Source organism: Equus asinus, chromosome 1 (genome assembly GCF_041296235.1).
Source record: "Equus asinus isolate D_3611 breed Donkey chromosome 1, EquAss-T2T_v2, whole genome shotgun sequence".
Classification (NCBI taxonomy): Eukaryota; Metazoa; Chordata; class Mammalia; order Perissodactyla; family Equidae; genus Equus; species Equus asinus.
The window spans coordinates 204,735,430-204,761,343 of NC_091790.1; the positions used below are offsets into that span (position 1 = coordinate 204,735,430).

The 25,914-nt window shown below is 46.1% G+C and overlaps 1 protein-coding gene across 2 annotated transcripts in view; it reads left to right on the forward strand.

Moving 5' to 3' along the window:
- Positions 1–25,914, forward strand: part of DPP6 (dipeptidyl peptidase like 6) — a 988,762-nt gene that overhangs the window by 95,347 nt on the left and 867,501 nt on the right. The window contains exon 1 of one of the 2 annotated variants that reach the window (XM_044765682.2): positions 5,509–6,078. The exons of the other annotated variant lie outside the window; for it this stretch is intronic. Within the exon in view, the coding sequence (XP_044621617.2) occupies positions 6,028–6,078 (51 nt within the window). The 5' untranslated portion in view covers positions 5,509–6,027. Of the gene's footprint in view, positions 1–5,508; positions 6,079–25,914 lie in introns of those variants that run through there. 2 annotated transcript variants of the gene reach the window in all.

Consider the following 25,914-nt stretch of genomic DNA (forward strand, 5'->3'; position numbering starts at 1 on the left):
TAGGATTCTCACACATTTTACTGCTTATATTTTCCAATAATTTGCTTATTTACAAAGCTTCTTGATATGGATATTCGTATGTATAAAAGAGCTATCAATAGTTTAATACTTCTTACACTTCCTTAAAAAGGTACTTAACACCAACAAAATATTGCAGTAGGCTAGAGGTCCTAACCAACCGATTAGAATAAGGAGGCAGTATTAGCTGAGTAGTTGAAACAGATGCAGTGTTGGCCTAGAATGTTGAAGAAGTGAGGCATGGCCGGGGCTAAGCAAGCCAGGTTCTCATCCTTTGTTCCTCCACGTGTAAACTGGGTGGACAGCAGAACACACCCACTAATGTTCAGAGACAAGGTGTGAGGGGGGAAGACAGTCCCTGGCCCATATGTATTTTGGTCCATAGAAGTCTATTCGCTGAAATAGAAGACCACTGTGGCCAATCTAAGCTAAAGGACTGGGTGAGAATTAACGCATTCCTGAGAAGTTTGTGATTTCAGTGGACCAAGGAAATAACCTGTTAAACTGAGTGAGGCCAGAGATAGGAGTTAACTTAATTTCCTGACTCTTGGTCTACTCTGGAGAAGTGAAACATTGCCAAAGATTAAAGGTCTTCTACTTAAATTTGGAGGGTTGTTTATGTGTACAGTTGGGACTTCTCTGATATAATTTTCATCAATAGAGCAATGTGCTTAGGTTTAAAAAGAGATTGATTAGGAGGTTGTATGGTGTCAATTCTTGGAAGAGAGACAGTGGCACAAATGTCCCTTCATTCATTGCTTCATTTGTTCAAGAAACATGTATTGAACACCTATCGTTATCAGCCACAGTTTGAGAGCATGAGGATGCAAAGAAAATCATGACAGCATATGTCCGGGTACGGGGAGACAGACATGTAAATAAATATGTGTATTAAGTTATTAGGAGTGCTGTTCTAGCTATAAGAAAGGTCAGTGCTGAAGTGGCCAACATAGCAATTTTAATGGTATGTTATCACTGAGTTGATGTTAAATCTAGTTTCCATCTCTTGGCAATGTGCCAATGCATGGCAGGCAAGGAACAGTTGAGAAACATGTCAGATGCAAGCTGAAGTGACACTGGGCTTACTAGTTTTACATGGATGATCCATAAATGACTCTTCTCTCGCCCAAACTACCTGCCACAATGTCCACACCCTTGTTCCTACTCAACATTCCTGCAGGAGCTTCCGAATTGCCTTGCCTCTTGGCCTTCAGAGGGTAGAGTAGAGGAGAAGACCTTCCTGCTTTCAGAATACGAATGTGGCTATGTCATTCTCTACTTGGGGGCCTTGGCCTCGCACTTCATTTCCAACAGGAGATTCCAATAGGAGACTGACAGGGCTTCCACTGCTGGTCTCAATGTGTCTTTCCACCTCAGCTCCACCTTCCTGCTCTGTGTGTCGGCAGTCTGAACTCCTCGTGAGAGTCCTCTGCTGGTCCTCCTTCCCCCTGCCTCCGTGTCCCTAGTGGCTAAATTTATATTGTTCCTCTGAGATGTATGTCAGCTGTCACCTCTGGTTTTAACTTTCTCTGATATTTGCCCAAACACTCCACAAGCCCTCTCATTTCTATTCCTGTATCATATTCGTATTCTTAATATTGTCATTGTCAATATTGTTAATTTTGATGTCTCCCACCAGACACTGTGAACTTTTTGAGGATGAAGACTTTTTCCTATAAGAAAATCACTGTGCTTGGCATGTAATTACTGTCACTACATAATTTATTTTGTTTAATTCCTAAATCTTCTCTCCAAACCGTTGTTATCATTCCTGTGCATTTTATAAAATAAATACTGACAGATTTCATTTTTTTTCCAGGAGATATCTCCCTGAAAATTTATGGGCAAATCAAATTATAAAGAATTAATGATGTTTTCAATGCAATAAGAAAGCTCACATTTTAAAGAACATCAGTAAGGAATTAATCTGTGAGTAAAAGAATAGTTTGTGATAAGAATAACCAGTCTCTTTTCTTATGCACTGGGATGGTTAATCTTAGGAGTCCACTTGACTGGGCCACGAGGCGCCCAGATAGTTGGTCAAACATGGTTCAGGGTGTGTCTGTGGGGATATTTTTGGATGAGATTAACATTTGGATCAGTACACTGAGTAAAGCAGACTGCCCTCCCTAACGTGGGTGGGCCTCATCCAATCCTTTGAAGACCCACATGGCACAGAAGCTGAGTAAGGGGGAACTTCCTCTACCTGATTGCTCTGAGCTGGGACACCGGTGTCTTCCTGCCTTCAGCCTCAACAGAAACATTAGCTCTCCTTGGGGCTTGAGTCTGTTGACTTCTATACTGGAACTTACACCCTTGGTTCTTCTGGGTCTCCAGCCCTGACTGCAGATCCTGGGACGTGTCAGCCTCCAAATTCACGTGAGCCAATTCTTTATAAGAAACTTACACATATTTCCTATTGCTTCTGTTTCTCTGGAGAACCCTGACTAATTCAGCCACCTTGACTTTCGCTTTTACAAACTGTAAATTTCCCACATTGACTTTCCCTACAGTGAAATTCACCTGGGTAGACTTAAACTTCGAGTAAGAAGTAACAAGAAAAGAACACTGATAAAATGACATGATGAATCTATTCGTCTGCTGTAAATATTACCTGATGTCAAATGTGAAACTGAACGTTTTGCCAAAAGTCCCAACTGAAATCAAAACTACTTTAATTGAAATAGTTGCTAATGCCAAAGAGACATAAATTAAGGATGGAGCAGAAGGATGAACACAACCAACAGCTGCATTATAGCAGGTTTGGAGAGAGCTTGCCAGAGTTAAATAGATGTCCATGAATCAACATGAAACAAAGGTACACAAGATCTGGGTGCTAGGAAACATGGCAGATCCTATCTGGTCAGATGGAACAGAAGCACTAGGGTGAAAATGGTGAGGCAAACATGCTCTTCTATGGACTGGAAAGAGCTAGAAACGCAACTGCAAAAATAGAGAAATGACCCAACACATATTGATAAGTATAGGGCCACATTTGCATCCCACATGCATAAATGTGACACAGCACACACACAAAAACCATCTTGAGGATGGGCGTGGGGTGGCAATAGAGGTTTTGATGCTCATGCCGTCTTCAAATATTTCCTAATTTCTCATAAAATTTAATATCCTAAATTAATACGGCAATTGAGAATCCTATTTTAAGCATTTTTTCTTATACTCTTAGCTTCTTCCTTTCTCCCAGATCCCTCTTTATCGACCTTCATTCTTTTTCTCTCCAGCATTCCGTAAGTCAATGGCTCAAAGTAGATGAGTTGCAAAGAGTGAAGAGTCACTGTTGAATAGTCAGAGTTGCTTTGCTCTTGTATTCCGTACAACATTCCCTCTTTACAACTGCGTTTAGCCCTGTCCTTTCTGTGGGTCTGTCTGCCACAGGCAAGGCAGGAAGAGAGGAACACAGGTGTCCCAGACAAATAGTTTTGGCTGATAGCTGTGGGGAGAGTCAGGAGAAAACATTCAGTCTACCAACAGAATTATTTATTTATTAACTTAAAGTTTAGTCCATATTATTCCATTTTCCATTTCCAGAGATAATTTAAAGGAAGCTACAAAAATGCCATGATAAAGAAATATTTTTGTCCTGTTTGCTTGCTTTTGCCTCCCTACACCATCATATGGTGATAGGGTAGGAAAAGGCAGGTTGTGAGGGAGCAGTTCCAACTGCCTATTCTTAGCGGGAAAAATAGAGAAGATTCCAAATGAATCAGCGTCATTTCAAATAAAGAAGGGAAAGAAATCTTAATGCTGCTTGAAAACAGAATTAAGATTGGCAGTATTTTTTGTCCACTTGGGCTGGGTTTAGCATAAAGTCGACAGTACAAGGATGAACTGTGCCAAGGTTCATTTCTAGCGAAAAGTTGTCATTAAGAATCCTAACACAGGAGAGTGCCTCTTAAACCTACAAAGTGCTAGTCTTCTGCCTGCCACTTTCTAGGCAAATGCTAACCCACGTTCCTTCAAAAGCTTCCTTTCCAGCATGCAGGTTCGGTTCAGCTATTTCTTCCACCTACCTCTTAAGCCAAATCATCGGTGACAAGTAGTTTTCACCTGTAAACCGACTGCTGGCATGTAGAATGCGTAATATATGCATGCATATGTAAGGTTATGGGTAATTTACATATAATTACTGTTGCAATTGCTCAGAATTTTCTGCTTCAGTGTGAGTTCCAAACTGGCCTCTTATTCATTATTACATCCAGAGATTTTTTGTGAATATAAAAAAATGGAAAGGCTTTTCAAACTCCTCTCGGCTCTTCCCTCTCTCCACTGCCCCCAGGAGAGGGCGCGCCTTTACACTCACACACACACACACACACACACACACGACAGTGAGTTCAAGCCTGATGCCCCGATGTCGGTTGAAGCAGCTCCAAATGGCGTTTTTGGAGCGGCCTGGTCCCTGGTGGAGGAGAGCCGCGGCGCGGGAAGACATCCTCTGTTTGCTCTTCCCAGCGGTCGGGGTCGGTCCGCACTGGAATTTTACCACATTCTGCGTGCGCGCTCTCGGGAGCGCGCGTCCGTGTGTGGTCCCGAGAGCGATCCCGCGGTTGGGAATGATTAATCCGAGCAGCGCCCAGGGGTGGCTATCGGGGAACCCAGGGCGCGGTCACTGGGCAACCGACGCTCTGGGTGGAGGTTGGGTCGGGGAATCGGAGCTGGGTTTGAGCCCCGGCGAATGCCCCGCTGGCTCCGGAGCCGGGTAGACCCCTTGGCGCCAGGCTGGGCTCTAGGAAGCAGACGGGATCAGATCCTAAGAAACAAAGACGCCCAAAGGCAGGGGCGAAGGCCCGCAGGGAAGTGGCGCCTAGGGGGCCAGGTGTGCGGCCGGAGGGCGGCGGTGCGGGCGGCGCCGGGAGCTGCCGCTGCAGAAAGGTGCCCTGTGCCGTGGAGCTGCGGCGGCGGCAGATTCGGATGCGGGCCCTGAGTGCAACCATGGAGACGCAACGTGTGTCCCATAGTAACCTGAAACAACATTATTTATGAGCTGCCAGCCCGCGCCGGCCCTCCGCTTCCCCCTCTGCTTCTCCACACTTGCGGCCGACGTGCACAGCCGCGCCCGGTCTGCCCGGCCTCTCCCTTCCCTCTGGCGGGCGCAGCCGGGAGCTAGTCGCCGCCGATCCACAGTGAGCGCCGCGAGGGAGGCGGCGGCTGCACCCGCGGAAACCGCGGTAGTGCCTGTTTGTAAAACCCATCGTGCGTTGGCCGCGCGCGCACACACACGGCCCCGCGGGAGGGGCGTCTCCCCCAGGAGCGGGGGTTTGCCGAGGGGCTCCCAGCTCTGCCCAAACACTGTGGGCTCGCTTAACCTTGAGGCAGCCCGAGCCTTCCCGCTCCAGCCCAGTTCAGGCAGAGCACCCGGTGTGTACGCGCGCGCGCACACACACACACACACACACCACACACACACCACACACACTCACGCACACACACGCCCGCCCCTGGCGTCGCCGCCGCCCCGCCGGGGCCCCCGCCCTTAGGCACAAGTGCGGCGACCGCTGCCCCCGCGCTGCCTGCCGGAGGAGCCCCCGAGGCGGCCCGCGCCGCCGGGGTCCCCGCGTGCGCCCCGCGCGCCGGCGCCGCTGTCGCTGGCAGAGCGCTGCCGCGGGCCCGGCGGACACGCACGCTGTCGGAGCTGCCCTGGCCGCGCGCGGCTCACAGCCTCCGCTCCTCCCCGGCTCCAGGCTCCCGCTCCAGGTTCCCGGCTTTTGTTTAAAGCAGCAGTAACCCCCCCACCCTTCCTCCAGCTTTGTATTTTTCTTTCCCGGTGGCGGCCAAAAAGAGTTGACTGCTATTGTGAGCCGCCTGGGAGAGAAGAGGGGCAGGGGTGGGCGGAGGTGGGGAAACCGAAGACCTGGAAGAATTTGAATTTTCTTCAAAAGCCAACTCCACCCAGACATCGGCCAGTCCAGTCTCTACTTTAATCACCACCGAGACAATGGATTAAGTTACTCTTCCCTGTGCAGAAGTCGGGCTCAGACTTGGGGCAAAATGAAGGAAAAGGCGATGATTAAGACGGCGAAAATGCAGGGGAACGTGATGGTGAGTGCTGGTGGGCCAGGCGCGCTCGGGGGCTGCGAGGACCCGCAGTGAGGAGCGGTGACGGGGGATCCTGTCGTCGCGAGTCCCGAACCTCCCAGAAATGACAGCGCCCCCCGTGCCACTTCCCACCTGAACCCACCCGGCGGCTGCCAGGGTGCGGAGGATCAGCTGTTTAGCTGCAAATGCAACTTTGCGGCTTCGCAGTCCCCCTCCTTCGGGCATGTGGCTTGGTGTCCTGGGCGAGGGGTGGGGTGTGAGAGGTGGGGAAGGGGCGGAGGACCAGCCCTCGCCAGCCGCGCGCGTCCGTCCGAGTCCCCAGCAGACCCACGAAAGGGCCACAGGGCCCCCATGTCCGCGCCAGCCTCCGGGCCGCGCGTCGCGGAGCTCGGGACCTGTTGGGGTTCGCCGAGCTTTTGGTACACTCGGGACGGGCGCCAGTCGCTCTGCTCCGGCGGCTGCCACCGTGGCCGCGGCCGCCCACCGGGCGGGGCCGTGCTCCCCGGATTTGAGAAAGATGACTGCCCCCAAAGGTTGACTGTGCCAGCGGGCGTAATGATGGCACCTCGTCCCGGCGGATTACCGTGTGCCTGGGAAACATCTCTGGCCGGTGGGAGGCTCAGGGCTGCAGGCCAGGGCGCATCTTAGCACCGACAACTTTGCTAACTCGAGGACCCCGGCGTTCCGCCTCCCCTGCGAGCCAGACCCTCGCCTGCTCCCCGGCGACCCGCGCCGCCTCGGGTGCTCCTGCTGTCCGGTTTCCTTGAGCTCTGGGCTGGGGCCGAGGGGGTGAGGGTGCTGGAAGCTCCTGGCGAGGACAAGGAGGTTGCCATCTTGTTCTGTGGCAATCGTGTGTGCCTGTGCGTATTTATTTGGGTGACGTTTTAACCCTTCAGGCGTTGGTGTGGGATGATGGGGAGGAGGGTGTCTATGTTTATGTTGCCCGTCGCTCGCACGTTTTTGTGAGGGGGGGACCCCGAGCCGGTGTTACTTTTGAAGGTACAGCAGGAAATGCGGGAATTCTCTCAAGGTGCCAGGTCCAGAGTTGTTTACCAGGTGGGTTGGGTCCCGGTGATGGGGGGCAGGGCGGGGTGGTGTTTGAGATAACTCCGTGATCCATTTTGAAGTTTTGCTCTAAACAAAATGAGAAAAGAAATGAAAAAATGTATTCGAATTGAACACCCAGCCGGCTTAACCACACCCACAGGAAGACACCTGTTGCCTGGCGGAGGAAGGAGCGCAGCGTGTTCAGAACCTGACTTCTGGCCTGAGGGATGCTCCATCCCAGACAGCCCATAGGGGCTCAATAGCGCTTGAGGAGCTATTTTGCACCCCCCTCCCCGCCCCCACCGCGGACCACGAGCCCCTCTTTCAAGGGCCTGCATCAGTCTGTGTGGGTTCTCGGGGTGGCTGACATCATTGCCTGTTCGTGAAAATCCCTCTGTTTCCCTAGTTATCTGACTCTCTTTTTCGCCATTGTGTTGTTCTTATGTAAACAGGGCAGAAATGTGTATAGAGTAATGTTTTCCAGTTAAATTCCCAGCCACACCCATGACTCCTCTTTTATATTATGCCATAATGTACTGTAAAACCTACATATTTAGGACTGAGGCGAAAGAAAGGATTTGAATTAATTATATTGATAATAATAATGATATATGATCGATTCACTCATCAAATAAGTGTTTCTTCTCATAACTCAGATGGTATGTTGTGACATAGCAACATCTTTATATTACATCTTTATGAACAACTTTTAAGGTCTTCCCTCCACCACCCTCTCTGCCTTTACTTCAGAAGATAAAGAATGAAAGGAATGCTAATCACCTTTTTCACTCATCCTCCCAATGAGGACGTGCCATGTGGTGCACACTGTAGACACTCCTCTGTGTCGCTGTTAATAAGTATAATTAGGGCAAATTGAACTGAGCCCACAGAATTCTGCAGCACCTAATCATATTTGTAGGATCAGCCATTGGCCTAAGAGAAAAATGAGACACAGACTTGCGCACCTTTTAAATGTTCCATCGATTCTTAACTTGATAATTATTACTCTGCAGTCTGCTTTGTACCTTCATGGTTTGACTTTCATGTCCCAACTCAATCCCCAAAGCTTTAACCAAGTGATCATTCTGCACTGAAATCATTATTCTGGGACCCACCAATCCCTAATTTTTCATCAGTTGTTTTGGAAGACTCTTGCTAATCACAGCCTCTCTCGGATTAGATGACTGGCAAATTCTTTGCACTGGCAGCTTGATTAGAATTCAGGTGATATTTTACATTCCAGATGAGGACGGGATGATGTGCTCCTCTTATCGCTGTGAAAAGCGGCAGAAGGTGCTCCATTGTACCGTGTCAGTGCATTGACATACACGCAGAGACGCCGAGACACAGACCACATCTCAGTTCAGGTATTCGAGCTCTTTGAGCTGCCTGAACCCACATTTGAGGTTTGATATTTAAAACAGAGATGCTTGGTACTGCCCGAGTGGCCACAGAAGCACCATATCCGGTTACAGCCATGCATATAAATTGTTTTTTAATTCAGTCTCTTCTTACTTATGTTCACACTGTGTGACCCTCCTGGACCTGTGGTCCATTGTTTACAAGAACTGTGCCAATAGCACCCAGGCTCGTCTTTGCTGTGCCATCTTGCTTCAGTAAAAATCTATTTTTATAAAATCTTAGTAAATATTTTGTTCCTCACACATTGCTGTAGAGGTTTATTACTGATGGCAGGCAGATGATTAACAGAAGACAAACTTATTGTTCCGCTGTACTATCTAATCTTATTTTGGGTTAATGAATGAGTAAAAGAAATAACATCAGTGGAATCAGTTCACAACTTCTGTTTTAATGCTTGAGAAGAGTATTGTTCATAAACTTTATTTCTAATATTGTGAGAACTCCCAGACGAAGCATGCCACATTCCACCTGCAATTTGATACACGGAGAAAGAGATCAAGAGGTTTTTCTACTGTCTCAGAACAAAAATTATTTTAAAAAAATAACTGTATTTTCATAAAATCTACATTTGAAAATTCATAGTGGGGGTTGACTTGCATGATTTTTCAACTCAATCTTCCTTTATCACTAATATGTTAATATCCTACTTATTTAACTGTTTAAATTGAATGGGCTATTTTAAGAAGGCAAATCCTCTTGCAATAGAGTCTAAGGTCAATGGAAAACTTTATTATCTAGAGGATATTACTTCATGCTATATTCCCCCACTCTGTCCATATGACCTTTTCCTAGACATTAAGTTGCTTCATGGAGATTGAGTAAAGGTTGGTTAAAAATCAAAGTCTTGGGGACTGCCCCGTGCCATATGGGAGGACCTCCCCCTTCCTTGGTGTGTGTTGATGGCTCTACAAGTACATGTGGGAAAAGGAGGGTTGGTGACAAGAGTTTTGTCAGGAGAGGTTCAGAAAATAGACACAGAGGACCAGAGGTCTTCAAGCCACAGGGATGCTTGAGAATCTCATGGTTGGTTGGGGTTGGTTTGAAATGAAAGTTGCTGTCTGGAAATTCCCTGCATGGGGAAAGCTGACTTTTTCCTGCAGTCCCTGGAACTGATTTGGGGGTGTTGGTCACTGATTGGATATATCTGGATATTATGAGCCTAGGACTTTTCAGATCTTGTCTTCCCCTTCCTGCGCTGAATAAAAACCCCATATCTGAACCGCCTAGGGTAAGAGTTTGCTTTCTGGCCATTTGAGTGTCTCACTGATTCAGTTAGATCCAACAGGACATCTTTCCTACTCGATGCCCTGCCTGTAATAAGCCCAGGTGAGCAGGGGAGGCTCTTTGAGGTTTCTAAACAGGTTATGGGAGTTGGTGTCCCACAGACCTCCTGGTGTTGAGCACTACTTGGGAAGAGCAACGTACACTTGTGAGATGGTTTTTAGGAGTGCACACTTTCGTGATGCAACATTTTCCCTCTGTCTGAGGATAATTGGAAATGCTACTCTTTCTTCCTTATACAATTGGCAGCATGGTGACATAAAAGCCATGGTGTTGGTTCTAAATGTGAGTATTGTAACATGTATTTGGGGGAGAATTTGCCTTCTTGAAATGAGTTCCAAAAATTACTTTTTTTTTGGGGGCTGGTCCTGAGCTAACATCTGTTGCCAATTATTTTTTTTCTTCTTGTCCCCAAATCCCCCCAACACATAGCTGTATATTTTAGTTGTGAGTCCTTCTAGTTGTGGCATGTGGGATGCTGCCTCAGCATGGCCTGATGAGTGGTGCCACGTCCGCGCCCAGGATCCGAACCGGCGAAACCCTGGGCTGCTGAAGTGGACCGTGCAAACTTAACCACTCGGCCACTGGGCCGGCCCCCCCCCAAATTACTTCTAAGGTCACAGGTTTTTGAGAGTCATCACTGTGTCCCAGAGGTGCAATATCTATGTTGCTCTTTCTCTACTTCCTAGTTGTTCAACATCCTTTCTTAAAATCGTCAACTCTGTAACTGGACTCCTCTCCAAATACTGATTAATCCCACCTCTGCAGGAAAAAGGGCAGGGCACAGGGCCATTTCATACGCCTCTCTCACAGGATCGAGAAGACTTTACACACATTAACTGCTGATAAAAGATACACAAAGTTGCTAAAATTTCCAGGAAGAAGTTCCTAAACCCAGAAAGGGACGATCAGCCAGGATGTTTTATAAAATGTCTTAAATAAAAGTTTGGTGTGCAGGGCTGTCCCATCTTTGCTGAGGCCCGTGCAGGGCTTTACTTCATGGCTTGGTGTTTGGATGTGTAAATACGCTAAGTTGGCCTTTTCCTCTACTGTAGTCATTTCTCTCTTTTCTGTGACCTTTCCTGGATGCTACTGATGTTACTCCAAACTTATGCATCCTTTGGACTTGGAACTTCCTGTGTTATTACTAAGAGGTGTGGTGCATTTTGAAATATTAGCATCTTTTGTTCATCCATGGTCATGTGCTATGGACACTGAGCACGCAAGTGGAGGAATGTGCTAAATAGTTGGACAGGTGTTCATTTCTGTGCTTACCATAGACTGCTTTTGTGAGAAAGGTCCATGATTTTAGTTGTACATTTCTTTCTTTTACTCTAAGAAGAACTCCTTCTAGTTCAAATGCATCAGATAACAGGAGAGATAATTCCATGCATAGAGTATTTTCAACTTAACAACTACAATAAAATTGGAGCTTCTGCTCACTTTAGGGGTTACTATATGTGGTTTCTTTCAACACCACCAAGCACTTCTCTGACACCAGCTGGGTGTCCTACAATTCAGCTCAGTTCCGACACTATCTACCTGTACCTAGCTACAGATCCCACAGGTTAAGGCTTACAAGACAACCTCCACTTCAGAAGCCAGTCTCAAGTCTAGGTGCTTCTGTGATTCTGAGAGATTGGCGGGAAATCAGAGGCTCCTACAACCTCTCCTTGGGTTCGATTAATTTGCTAGAATGGCTCACAAAACTCAGGAAACCAGTTTACTTACTAGATTACCAGTTTATTACAAAGGATATTAAAGGATATGAATGAATAGCCAGATGAAGAGATACATAGGGCAAGGTCCTGAAGGGTCCCACACTTCTGGCTCCGTGAAGTTTGAGGTGTGCCACCTTGGATGCATTCTGGTTCACCAGCCTGGAAGCTCTCCAAACCCCATTCTTTTGGGTTTTTATGGAGGCTCCATTACATAGGCATGATTGATTAAATCATTGTCCATTGGTGATTGATTCAACCTCCAGCTCCTCTCTCCTCTCCAGAGGTCAGGGCATGGGACTGAAAGTTCCAACTCTTTAATCATGGTCGGTTCCCCTGGCAACCAGTCCGTCATCCTTAGGGGATTTCCAAAAGTCACCTCGTTGACATAAACTCAGTTGTCATTTAAAGGGGCTTGTTATGAATCAAGGCACTCATTTTACCTTTATGGCTCTGAAGATATTTCAGGAACTGAGGACCAAAGACCAAATATTATAACAAAAGATGCTTCCATTGCTCCTATCATTTGGGAAATTCCAAGGGTTTGGGGATCTGTAAGCCAGGAAACGTGGACAAAGACCAAACTATGTATTTCTAATAAATCACAATATCACAGTTAAATGACAACTGCCTCAATACCCTTTTTATTTTGGGAGATAAATAGATTCACTCCAGACCCATTTCTTCTTTTCTCTTCATTACTTTAAAATAAATTCAGTGATGAGGAGAATTTTGTGACCTCTTTTGGTTATGGGAGCCAATTGTATTATTAAGAGGACTGCATTTTAGAACCCAAGGAGCACGTCCTAGACCTTATAGGACATGTGTACAAACTGAGCTAAGAGTACAGACGTCAGAAGCAATCAGAATTCCCCTTTCCCATTGTGGCTTCCTGTGAGGATGGGGAAAGGGTTCCATTCAAGAGGTGGAAGATCTAAAAACCCATCTCAGGCAGTGGGTTGCAGCAATGGCTGGACAATACAATCATCACGGAGGTTTTAGAAAATCCAGGGACCTCAGCTGATCCTATGGGCAGGCAGAGTTGAGAATGGTTGGTTGAGGGCAGAGTTTCCCAATCTTGCTCCATGTTTAAATCACCAGAGGAACTTTAGTAGCTAATAAGGGATAGCTTTGAGCTATCCACACCACACACCCCAGCACACACAAACACACACACAGGGCATTCTGATGTAGCTACTCTGAATTGCAGCCTGGGCGTTAATATGTTTAATAGTATTTCTTTTCTGCAGCCGAGATGGATAACCAGTGGATTAGAGGGCAAGTTTTTAAGTAAACATTGTTATCAAAGCCTAGGGAAATGATCCTACCATTTCTAAGAAGCCCTTGTGGTTCGTGGAAAGGCACAGCCACGTCTGGTGTCATGGGTTATGGAGGAAGCAGAATGCGTGGAAAGATAGGTAAAGATCACAGAATAAGGAGAGAGATGAGGCGAAGCACAAGGGAGAGCGACGAAAGAGTAGTCAGCAGGGAAAGCTGAGGAAACAGGCTGTGTCTTTAACGCAGGTTTCTCACCTCGGTCCAATTGGGGATGGGGAGAAATGGGAATGGTGCAAGAAGCTCGGTTCTCCTTCTCTCCCTCTTCACACCTGAGAAGACAAGGCTTTTGACTGCAAGATACTCTGTTATTTGTCTGTGATCCACCTGAAAATGTATTTCAAACTAAATGAAGCAAGTAGAAACAAGTTTGGTAAAGAGAGAACATAGCTTCTGGACCAACAGGAGAGATTCTGGCATTTGCCATCGGCTCTCTGAGTGGCCTCTGCAGGCAGCTCCCTGGACCTCTGTTTCCTCACGTGTAAGCTCTGGGATTTGAGTAGGTTGATTTTCCCAGAAGTCCCTCTCCCCAGCCCAGGTAGCTTTGTTGTTGTCTCTTCGATATTGACCTGAGGACGCGTTTGAGAAGTAATCTTCCAGCCCAGAACAAGTATTTTGTTGGTATTATAATTTCTCCTGCACTGACTTATGTGGCATCTCTTAGCTCACTAGTCTGTCTTGCAGTGTGTCACTGTTTCCAGGCAAAGAAAATAGATGGCATAAATTTATATGCCAATAAGTCAGTAAATGTAGAGCAGTCATTCCACAAGCCTTGATGACTCAGGCAGAGCTGTATGTGTGCAGCTGGGAGTGTATGTGTCTATGCACACGCTGTGTGATGCACACACTTGTCAGAGGCAAAATGCTGGCAGCACTGTTGGGCATAGCTGCAGATTTGTTGGATGACAGCTGCTGCGGGCACGATCACCTTGATTACTTGACTTCCTTACCTATTAAAAAAAAATAACCACACTGTAATGAAACAGTAGTGCCAAGGACGCTCTAGTTTCCAGTGGGCGTTACTCATCTGTGAAAATGAAAAGGAATTGCTGGCCAGCCAGCCCAGCCGCAAGACCTGGTTGGCAAGACACCAGATGAGGGTGGAGTATGAATCAGTTTTGCCGTGGGGAGAAGCCTAGGGTTGATCATATTTGCTTCATGATAATAGTATTTGAAAAGTAAGATTTTCCTCTCTCTTATTTCCCAGCCTACTAGGCTGATGCCCTTATAAAGCAACATATAATTTCAGTTCAAATGATTCTCATTTTATTGTTTGGGTTAGGTATAAACAACATGTAGTAAAACCTTTGTTGATAGTAACCAAACTGTGAACTTGAGTAAACCAGACTATCAGTTCCATCTGATTCCACTACTTGAAGCTAAAATGGAACTTCTAGGGTACGTCCTTGCTTCCATAGACACCCAGCTCAATTTTCTATACCTTTTCATCCTGCGTTTTTGGGGAATGAGAAGTAATGCTCTTCAAGCCAAAGTTCTCGCATTCTTACAAAATGGATTCAATTATAGACTAGATTCTCTATGCTCAGGTGAAAAAAAAAAAGACATTAACACATATAAAAACTATAATTATTTATAACAGAAAACCAAAGATTTTTTGGTTAAATACTAGTTTCCCAGAAATTTCTGGTTATCAGACCAAATCAAATCCTGAGCACGCTTTCTATAAGAGGATTTTTTTTGCTATTCCTCTTCCTATGACTCTGTAGATTGTGCTGATATTTTTAAGATCCCCACTCTTTCATTTCAAACCTAATTATGTTAATAACTTACAGTTTGCATAGCACCTTTACAGATTATACTGTAATTTCAATACACTATTTTATTATATTAGAACAACCCATTGTGTCGACAGGACAAATATTATTTCTCTTTTATGGTTGAAACAGCTAAGACTTGCAGAGATTATTCAGCAGGAGGGAGCTGGGAGCTCAGCTCCTGACCCGCTCCTGAGCCCGGTTCTTTGCAATCTACTACATATTCTTTCAGAAATCCTCTTCTTTCCAATCACAGCTAGAAAGAAACATGGAGCCTGAAAGATGGAAGAGAATCTAGACATCATCTAGAGCAACATCTCTTCTAATGCTCTATACTTGTAGGATTCCCAGCCTTTTCTGTAACACATCTGGAGACCGGACGCTCTGCCATTGTGGACGGGTTCTATTTAGAATGGGGTTTCTTGTGTTTCCACATGAAATGTACCTTCCTGAAACTTCCCGCAGTCCCATCTCTAAGCCTTTTAACTACATCAAGTCAGTCTAATCCCTATTTCACACGACAATCCAACCTTTCCAATAAGTTCAGACAGCTGTCACGTGGCCCCCTCATGGTATCTTTTCCAGGAGAAGTGTCTCTATTTCCTTGTACTTATTTACAAGTTCCATTGGAGTAACTGTGAGTTTAACAATTGGAGACATCTTATTTTCATCCAACATTGCTGTCTTTTTCAATTTCTCAGCTTCCACAAGTTTCTCCCCATTTTATGTTGTTGTTGTTATTTATTTTTCATCTGTTTAGGGACACCGTAAGCAAAAGTTTAAAGATTAACTTACAGAGCTGGGGTTAAGTTCCGGGCATAGACAGCACAGGCAGCATTTCAGAATGCAGACTAATCTCTTATGAAAACATCCAGAAAGGATAAGACTGAGACTCACCCACGGAAAGTCAGCGCACGCGTGACTGGCTTAGGCTGGCTTCCGGGGGAGGTAGAAGCAGTCCCTGCAAAACCGGCCGGCCGTCCTGAGCCCGCCGCAGAGCAGGTGTTCTTTCAGTCTGGCTGATAGAAGGTGCGCCTTCTGGAATCCATCTCTTTCCGTTTGATGTATATGAAGTAGTTCAACCTCACCTGGAAACAAGCAAGTCCAACGGCTTATAATCGACCTCTTTGTTCCTTGAGAAATATATCACGCCCTGACAAAAGGTTATCTGCCCTAGGACCTCCTAGGAAGGCAGCGAAAAGGAGCCAGAAGGAGCGTGATCAGGCAAGAGTAACATCAGGAGATGAAAGCCACCTACACTTTTGACAGCACCCCAGGCCACAGGAGCAGCTTCCAGGGTGCCCTTGGTCCAGATATGTGTGGAGACCCCTGACTTCCCTGGGAACTCCAGAGGAGAGCGTGCTGTGCTCACCACAGCCTCCACCAGCGGGAGCTCTGGGTCTGTGGAGCACTGTTCCTTGGGGCCGATAGAACTTTACAGAAGGGTGTCAAGCATCTCGGCCACGTTTGCATGGCACTGGAAAGGCAAATGCAAATTGCAGAGAAAACACAGTGAAAATTCTAATATTCCCTAAAGATTTATAACACCAAATTTTGCACTGGTGAACTGAGAGAAAACTGCAGCACAGAGCAGAAAACGGATGGTCTGCAAGAGCTGGGCGGGTCAGGAACAATGAAGGAAAGATAATGCTAAGGCAAGTAATGGGAGGATGTGAAGCCAGGAGCGTTGAAAAGCAGGATGGATCTGTTAGAAAGTTGAAACCAGCTGGAAAATATGAACAGAGCCTTTGGGAACTGCTGGTCACCGGCCTGAGCGGGAAGGACAGAGGCTGTCCTCACTTGTAGGTATCACAGGCCTTCCACAGAGAGCAGTGTTGATCGGCAAACAGGGGCTGCCAGAAAACACCAGTGATGGAAATCACCATTATTTCTACCAGAATCCAAGGTCTTCCCGACTTACAAGCCATCCAAGTGTGCAATCACCTCGAAAAGAATGGCCATATTTCTTGGGCCTTGCTGATTTGTATGTACATTTTACTATGATATCCTCACTCTAATAAAGTACTTTTTTGCATTTTGCGAAGTCGGCTTCATGAAATCTTGCTGGCAATTCGTTATTACATAAGAAGAGAGGTGGAGAGAAGCAAAGGCAGTGCGTTTCCCTGGATGCGCAGAATTACAGCTGCTCCGAGGTTCGGGGGCGAACGGAAAGAAAAGTATAAAGCTTCCTATAGCGTCTTCTAAGAAGGAGAAGAGATGATAGTTTAAGACCATCCACTATAATTTAACCATGAAAATCTCAGCCGGCATTAACCAGATGTAGACTCCCACTCTGGCTTCTGAAGATAAACCAGAGTCACGAGTACTCTGAAAAATATTCTGGGGAGTGGTTCCAAAGTGTGGTGCCTGAACCAGCATTATCCGCATCACCTGGGAATTTCAGAGATGCATATTTTCGGGCAGACTACCCAACTGGAGACCTGGAGGGTGGGGCCCAGCATCCCTGCTTGAACAGGAGGTGTGGCCCACGCTAACGGTTGGTTCTAAGTGGGCCAGTTCTCAAACTGTCTGTGGGAAGGGCCAGTTTTTTGGTTTTTGTCTTTTAAATTTCCACTCCATCATGGATCAGTACTTTTAAAAAGTACAATAAAAATGAACTAATTGAAAAAAGAAAAGGTATACCAGTCCAAACTTCGTATGATTAAATCCAAAGATGTAAAATTACTTTGTCAAATTGCTATAAACCTTTCTAAATGGCAAACTCTCCATTTCTGTACTTCTCTCTTAGAGAACCAGTGACAAGCAGTTTGCCTGCTGGCCCGGGCCCACAGCCACGCTCAGAGGAGCCGTCGATGGTGGCCCCGGGAAGCCCACCTCACTGATGGGGAGCATGGCCTGTTACGTGTCCAAGCCCCTGGGGGGAAATTTCTTTAAAAATAAAATCTCCTCCCAACCCAGAAAACCTCACCGCAAAGTCAGAAGAGGAAGAAGCCAGTTTTATTACTGAATAAGCAGTAAACCAAACTGCAAAGACAGAAAGCAAGCTGCCTCTTCTGTATGGCCAGGTGGGGATACAACCAGCCACATCAGGCCCGTTTTGCAAGGCGGAGTCTGGCGACAAGTCAGGCCCATCTCTCCCCAGGAAACTCGGAGGTGGGGCTCTATTTTTCTTGATGATTACTTTTCGAAGAGAAGGCTCCCAGGTCCTTGAGGAGACATTTCTGAGTTGTGAGACTGGCCAGAGGCTTATTTAGCCATTAAAAAGATTTACATCCAAACAAGGTTTGAAAGGATGGAGAAAGAAATTCTGAAGGAATAGACAGGAGGTTGTCTCTTCCCTTATTTTCAACAGGGAGAACTCAGCCTCTTCTTTTTAATTTATATTTGCCCTTACACCCCCAAATTCTGAGCGTGTCTAATTTTTTTCTTTTAAGGCTTATCTATAAGCATGCTTTTTGGTAGCAAGCAGGTCTGTGAGTTATGACCCCAAAATAATTTTTCTTTTTTTGTGCAATCATTTCATTTTAAATTTGATTTACTGTGAGGCACTAACATGGGTAGAATTAGGGTCAAAGACATGGCTTTCATTTTTGAGTTTTGATATTAAGAAAGAATTGCTTATTTCCCCCCTTTTCTCTAAAGTTTATTTTTGGCTAGGATTATTTAAAATGGTTCATTTTTTAGGCATCTAGGAAATGTTAATTACTGCAGATAAGACTATTCTAAAGCCTACCACAGAGTCTTTTTTCCCTTCTTCTTCTTCTTCAGTACACATAAAGGAGATAATGTTAAAATGCTCTTATGCAAATTTTAAAATTCCCTGTTACATTAACAATGCTAATGACAGTTAATGCACTCCCAAAGCTTCTGAGAAATAGCCATGGTGCTTAGAAGTGTTTCAGGGCCACCCTGCAAATATATGAGAAGAGGACTTTCTCATGGAGATTAGTTCCCTGAGAAGGGACTCAGTGTGTCAAGTAACAGAAGACGGACCCCTGTCTCTAGTGACCCAGGGAATTCTTCCTGCAACGCGTTTGAAGAATAAAGATTCAGACTCTGCAGATAGCTTCACTTAGGTGAGTTCAGTTTGCCACAGGGTCTTAGCACAAACACATCTTATTCTAGAACCTTCTGACAACTTCAACCTGTATGTCTTTCCTCCTTTCTTCCTTGAACTCATTGTTAAACACAGACAAGGGAGGCAAGCGAAACTTATGCTACAGTACAGTCATAGCAAGAACGCCATTCGGGTGCCTTCTGGAAGTTCCCACATGGAGTCTTTAGAGCCTGTTGGGGAAATAAAATTAAAAACAAACTCTTCTTCCAACTCAGAAATCCTCTCTACAAAGGTGGTAGAGAAATGAAACTCTTTTAGTATTTGACTTAGCATTAAACCAGAATGCGATGCACATCACAGGCAGTCAGCTAACAAATTGCAAAGGAGAGAAATCTTACCCCTTATACAGCCAAGCAGATACAGCCCATTGCATCCATGTTTCCATGGTAAACAGGAACTAGTCCTCAAGGAAGAGACCTTTGCACACCATTTGTCCCACATCGTTCATCCTGACTTTACCTGGTAATTGGGGTGACCACCTGTGTCCGCTTATTGGCTTTATCCAGAAGAAATGCAGCCTCATGTCTTTATGACAGGAGGTAGTTCTGCATCCTGGAGCAAGTTGTCCCCGTGTACCGCTAGGCTCCTGCCCTCCCTCAGGAACTGGGAGACGGGGATCCCTCCCTTGATGTTTGCATTTTTAAAAGACAGCTCCCAGGTCCCAAGGGAAAGACATTCCTGGGTCATGAAGCTGACAAAAGGTCTATCTAGTCTTCAAAAGGACACATTTCACGGATGAAAAAGTGCTTACAGTGACAAGTTTTCTAAGGTAAATACTCTAAGGAAAAGGAGTGGAGGGAAATCTTTTCCCTTATTTTCAGCTGGGAGAATTAAGCAAGCCTCTTCTTTTTAATTTGTATTTGTCCTTAAAGCCAGAACATTCAAATGAGCAATCTGTACAACAGCCAGCAAGACCACAGCCCCTCCCCGGGAGCGAGCGACTGGAGCCTGTCCCGGGCTTACAGAGGCTGAGGGCTTGAGGTATCAACACGATTTAGGCAAAACTGAGGATCTGGAGACAGCCGAGGACACCAGGGCTTGATGGAGCCATTCCTTTCCGAGGATTTAAGAGCAGGAAACACACGCAGCAAAGTGGCAGGGGCTTTCCTGCCGTGGGCTAGAGGCCTCAGGGTCCTGCCCTGTGATGGGGAGAGGCTGGCCGTGCTCAGGGCACAGGAAGGAATCAGCCCAAAGGCCTTACCACTCAGGAGCTGTCTTCAGGCCCTGGATGGAGGTCATGTGACCTCCATTTATTAGCTGAGGCACAGAGAAGCCCAATCAGAAAATTCCCATGGTCACCTGGCTGGAAGGGAGAGCGCCAGTATCCCTCAGCTTGGATGTGTGTAACGAGCTCACCTTAAGTGGAGGGACCAAGCTTTAGGTTTCCCAGGTGAAGAGGATCCTCTTCAACACATAAAAAGTAATCACGCAGTAAGCTGTTAACCCGTGCTTTCTGAGCGGCGTTGGCAAGCGCATCCAAGGCTTCGGTTCTGTTGGGTAATCATCGCTTCCCTTTTCTTTTATCTTCTTACCCTCTCACCACATCGGCTTTTGATTATCTGTTTGTTCAACTTAGGTTCCACAATTACGGGTGTGTGTTACTGCTGTTCCGGCCAGTACTTTATGCTCTTTCTGTATCACAGGAGTTGGCCAGCCGTGCTCCGTCTGCCACTTCAGTGAGAGGGAACTTAGGTTAGCGGGGCTTTTTGCTGTTTTCAGAAGTTGTCAGTCACCGTATCTGTGACAAGCAAAGGGAATCCTGTGTTCTGTGCTGTCTGGGTAAGGATGCAGACAGAGAACTAAAATGAGGTTATTCCTGGACCCTGATTGTCCTCCACCTTCTTGGGTTCCTCACACTTGGGGTAATTTGCCTATTCCTGGCACCCTCATCAGTGTAGACCGGAGAGGGGATGAAACTGGACTCCTTCAATGCTAATGATTCGAGGCTTGGTGTGTGTCGCAGTGGGACTGTGGTGGTGGCGGTGAGCATCTGGGATCTCACTCTAATCTTTTCTTGAATGAGTGAGTAACAGGGCATATGTTCACTATTTATGGAGCGCTTCATATTGTGGTTATCGTGGGGGTGCCTCGGTGAGCAAGAGCTAGTCCCGCCTTCCCCTCTTGGGGCTTCCATGCTAATGGCAAAAATAGACAGTATACAACTACAACTGATTCCACAACTAATTATTTAATTACAAGTCTGATGCATTCTGCAAAAAAAGTAGATCGAGATTGTTAGTATTCCAACATAGGCATTGCAGTCTAGGTGTGGATGTTTTTATGAATAAGAAAGGAGTTTTGAAACTAATATTTATGTGAAAGATGCATGATAGATGAGAAAGATGATTCTCCCAAATAGTTGTTCTAAGGCAAAATAAAAATGTCATAATTAAGAATATTTCTTAAACGGGATTAAATCACTACCTATTGGCAATTTGCTAGTACAGCAAGGTGTTTAAAAAGAGAAGAATTTAAATGAAATTTAAAGTGAAGCTTGGCTATCTATGATTTGTGAGTGTTGTGAGAGAAATTTAAGGTGCTTAACTGAGGAAGGGCACAAGGAGTCATTTGATAGGTGTAAAGATATGCTTAGAAGATGTCAGGAAACAAGGAGGTGCCTGGGCCAACTGAGAGAAGCAACAGGTGAGCAGAATCAGCTTTGTGGCGTGAATTGCGATTTGATCCTGGGACCAAATACCAAAGAACTGAGAAAGAGCTAACCATAGTGAGGCAGTGGAAAGAAAAGCGATGGTGAAGGTGGGTGGTGGAACTTACAATTCACAAAGCTGAGAAAAAAATAGAGAAGACGAATAGAAGGGTTATACATGTATTTTTGTTTATAAATGGAATCTATTTTAAGAGCACTATAGGGCGTTCAAACCCAACTTTTATGAAGAAAGCTGTATTGAGGTAGAAGAAAACTACTGTAGGCTTCTACTAAATTAATACCAAATCACATTAGCAACAAAAGCTAGTATGCAAGAGCTAAGCATTCTGACGCCTTCGTGCTGATCAGATCGCAGGTGGATTTTCAGTTCTGGGTAAAGAGGAACAGACAAACCAGCACACATCCTGAAGAGAGGCATCACAATCCTGAAAGACAAGAAATTGTATTGGAAAGGGAATTTGAAGTAAATGATGTTTAACCTAGGTGTGTTGGGTAATTTTATGTGTCAGCTTGATTGGGCCACACTGCTCAGATATTTTGTCAAACATTATTCTGGATGTTTCTGTAAGGGTGGGTTTGGATGAGATTAATATTTCAATCAGTGGGCTTTGAGTAAAGCAGATTGCCCTCCATAGTATGGGTGGGCCTCATCCAATCAGCTGAAGCCCTGGAGAGAACAGAATAAGACTCACCTCCCTTGAGAAGGAGCCAAGTTTGCAGGAGGCGACCTTCAGACTTGAACTGCAACATCGGCTCCTTCCTGGGTCTCCAGCCCGCCGTCTCACCCTCGAGACTGTGGACTTGCCTGCCTCGGTACCCGAGTGAGCCAATTTAAAAAAACAAATCTCTATATACATGTACACATCCTATTGGCTCTGTCTCTCTGGAGAACCCTGACTAATGTACTCGGAAAGCAGAGATACGGGGTGGAGGGCATGACAAGTATTCATAAAGATCTGGAGGGCTTTCATGGAAATAGATTCAGATTTATTTTGTGTGATAGAGGTCCAGATCCCTGGATTGAAATTAGAGGCTGGCAGGGTTTAGCTTGATTGAAGAAAGACAACAAAAATTGACATGTTGATACAAACAATTTTTAAAAACATGAATTGACATGTGAGACAGCAAAATTCAAAACATTTTGCTGTTTATAAAGTTAGTGGATAATCAGTTGCACAAGGTGTTATAGAATAGACTCAATCTGTCTATTGGGAGTTGGAATTCTAAAGAATTTGTAAATTTCTGGTCTTACAGTCTGTATTTCTGGTAGCACCTGTGAAGGGCTGAGGAACGTTTGTCTGTTCCACAGAAGATGAATGAAAAGACTTAATAAAATCTGAAGGTACAGTTATGGGTTTTAAATGAACGAATTCAGACCACCTACATTATGTGAAATCATTAAACCCAGCTAGATGAGAGCAAAACTCTGGAAATGGTGACAGATTCTGGCTATTTTAATACTACTCACTTGTAGACGTGGATAGAAGAATGCAGATAGCTGAGTATCAGTAAGATCCATTTGAGGTATAAAGAGAGCAGTAACCAGACACAATTCTTGTGTAACTACAGTCACACAATAAGGGAACAGAGCTTATTACAGAGAGACCTCATTTCTTACAGCTCTTTCTCTAAGAAAGTTGTATTTTTTTAATAACTTCAGTGTATCTCAAATGAACTCAACTGCCTATCTTCAAGGATTTCAATATAGGATTCCTTGTGAACACTGTCGTAAAATGATTGGTTAACTTCTCCAATTTTCTTGTGATTGAAAATATGGATGGCCACATACTGAATTTACCTTAAAAGGATTACATGTATGTTGGTAGAAAGCATCATGAAACATATCGTGGATTTTTTTTTTTTTTGGTTTTCTTTTTTTCGGTGAGGAAGGTTGTCCCTGAGGTAACATCCATGCCCATCTTCCTCTATTCTGCACATGGGATGCTGCCACAGCATGGCTTCATGAGCGGTGTGTAGGTCCGCTCCCAGGATATGAACCTGCGCGCCCTGGGTCCCCGAAGCAGAGCACGCGAACTTAACCATTGCACCACCGGGCCAGCCCCTCTTGTTGTTTTAATTCATCTGGGACTGGTATTTGGCAGGGATATTGCTTTATTTTTTCCCCATGTGGTTTGCCGAGAGGTCCCAGGTGACCCTGGGCCTCGAATGGACATGGTGGGCTCTGCCTCTGGGCGAGAGGATGCTCAGGGGCCTCTCCAAGCTCCTGCAGGAAATCAGCCCGAGTTAGTGCCGGTGCCTCGTCCGTAACAAGCAGGGCTCAGTGTTGTAGTGGAGGAGCCGCGCCTCTGCCCGTCCATCCAAGGGCACCCCGTGTTCCCTCGGCTGGGTTGTTCCCATCAGAGGGACAAACATGCTCTTATGGTATTTCTATCTTAAAAAACCAAACAAACCCCAAAACTCACAGAACGACTTGATGCCATGTACCCCTCCGGCCACCTTGCATGACTTAACAGCAAAATGTCACTATTTCCACTCCTCCTGTTCCTCTTACAATCTTCTCTCGTCAGCCTTTGGTCCTTACTTCTCCAGGGAAGTCTGACCTGTCAACATCATGAATCACCTCCCTCCAGCCAGATCCGAAGGTCAGTTCTTACTTAAGTCGACCTATGGGGCAGCGCCCTGCACAGCACAGGTGATGGCACTCTCCTTGGTGCCCCCTTCCTTTTTCTCTTGCTGAGGAACATTAGCCCTGAGCCAACATCTGTGCCTGTCTTCCTCTATTTTGTGTGTGGGTTACCACCACAGCATGGCTGATGAGTGGAGCAGGTCCACGCCTGGGATCCGAACCCATGAACCTGGGCTGCCTAAGAAGAGCACACGGAACTCTAACCACTTGGCAATGGGGCCAACCCTTTGCCCCCTTTTTTTAACTTAGCTTCTGGGTCATGGATCCCTCCAGCTCAGTGCTGCTCATTTTCGTCATCCTGTCCTGGCTCTGCCTCCTGCCCCGGAGCTCAGGCTTCCTCCTTCTGCCCTTTCCTGGATGACCTCATCCAGGCCACATGGCCGTCAGCAGAATCTACGTTCCGAAGGTTCCCAGATTTACTTCTCAGCCTCTGAGCTCCAGACTGTTACACCAGACTCCCTCTCCCATGGCTAACGGCCTTATCAAAATTGGCACAGCCAAGAGGCCGGCCCTGTGGCCAAGTGGTTAAGTTCACATGCTCCGCTTCAGCAGTCCAGGGTTTCGCTGGTTCAGATCCTGGGCACGGACATGGCACCACTCATCAGGTCACACTGAGGCGGCGTCCCACATAGCAGAACTAGAAGGACCTACAACTAAAAATACACAACTATGTACTGGGGGGCTTTGGGGGGAAGAAGAAGAATAAAAACAGGATTGGTGACAGATGTTAGTTCAGGTGCCAAGTGTAAAGAAAACAAAATTGGCACAGCCCAAACAGAACTGCTGAGTCACCTCCTGCAAACCTTTTTCCCTGGGCTTCCTGATCGCAGTGGAGTGCTGTGGGATGCTGGACCCATCATTCACTCTGATAGTCAAGCTCCAGAACTTGCAATGATCCTTGGTCCTTCCTTTTCTTCACATCTCACAGCCGATCACTCCGTCAACAAGCAGCACAGGCTTCAGATGCATCCCGAATGTGACTGCTTCTCTCCTCCTTGAGGACTTCCACTTCATGCAACGCCACCTGGACCAAAAATACCCTCCTACGTGGCCTCCCTCCGTCCCCTTTGGGTCACACGCGGATCATCCTCTTTATCGCCTCTAGAGCGATCATTTTAGACACAGGTGAGATTACTTCACTTATGAGCTTCTTGCCGTACGAGGATAACCCATGTCCTTACCCCAAAAGCACCTGGCTGCTGCAAATCCGTGCAGCCTCACCTGCTCGCTCCCCAACTTCTGGACTCTGCTCTGACCCCCTGGCCCCCCTGGGGTCCCTGGAACCCATCAGCCTTGCTCAGCCTCAGTTCCATTCACCTGCTTTTCCTCCACCTGGAGCTCTCTCCCCCTAGGTCTTGGCTCCCTCTTTCTGGGGTGCTCTTCTTCTAGACTGTCACACTAAAATCATCCTCCATGCTCTACTCCACCTCCCCCCCCCCCCAGTATCATGACATCTCTATAGTCACTTGCTAACCAGTAACTGGTACTTCTCTTGAATCATGTTGTTTATTTACTGATTGGATTGACTATCATCTATCTCCAAAACTAGAGTGTAAGCCGCCCTGAGGGGCACCTTGTCTGGTTCACTTTCTACATCCCCAGTCCTGGCACAGGGCAGGCACTCTGCTGAATCTGGGTGGGATGAATTAATGTGGGCCACGGGTTGTTCAGAATATGATCCTTTTAAAAAGGCTTTTGGGAATCTGTCTTTTTAAAGTTTGCAACTGAAGGTGATTACAAGGAAAAGAAAGTAAAAATTGGGAATGACTTTGTGCTTGAGGTAAGGGAGAGCAGTGCAGCAGTGTTATTGAGAACCTCCTGTGCTGATTGTGATGGTATAAGCAAAATGGTATCTGTGCCAGTCCCCA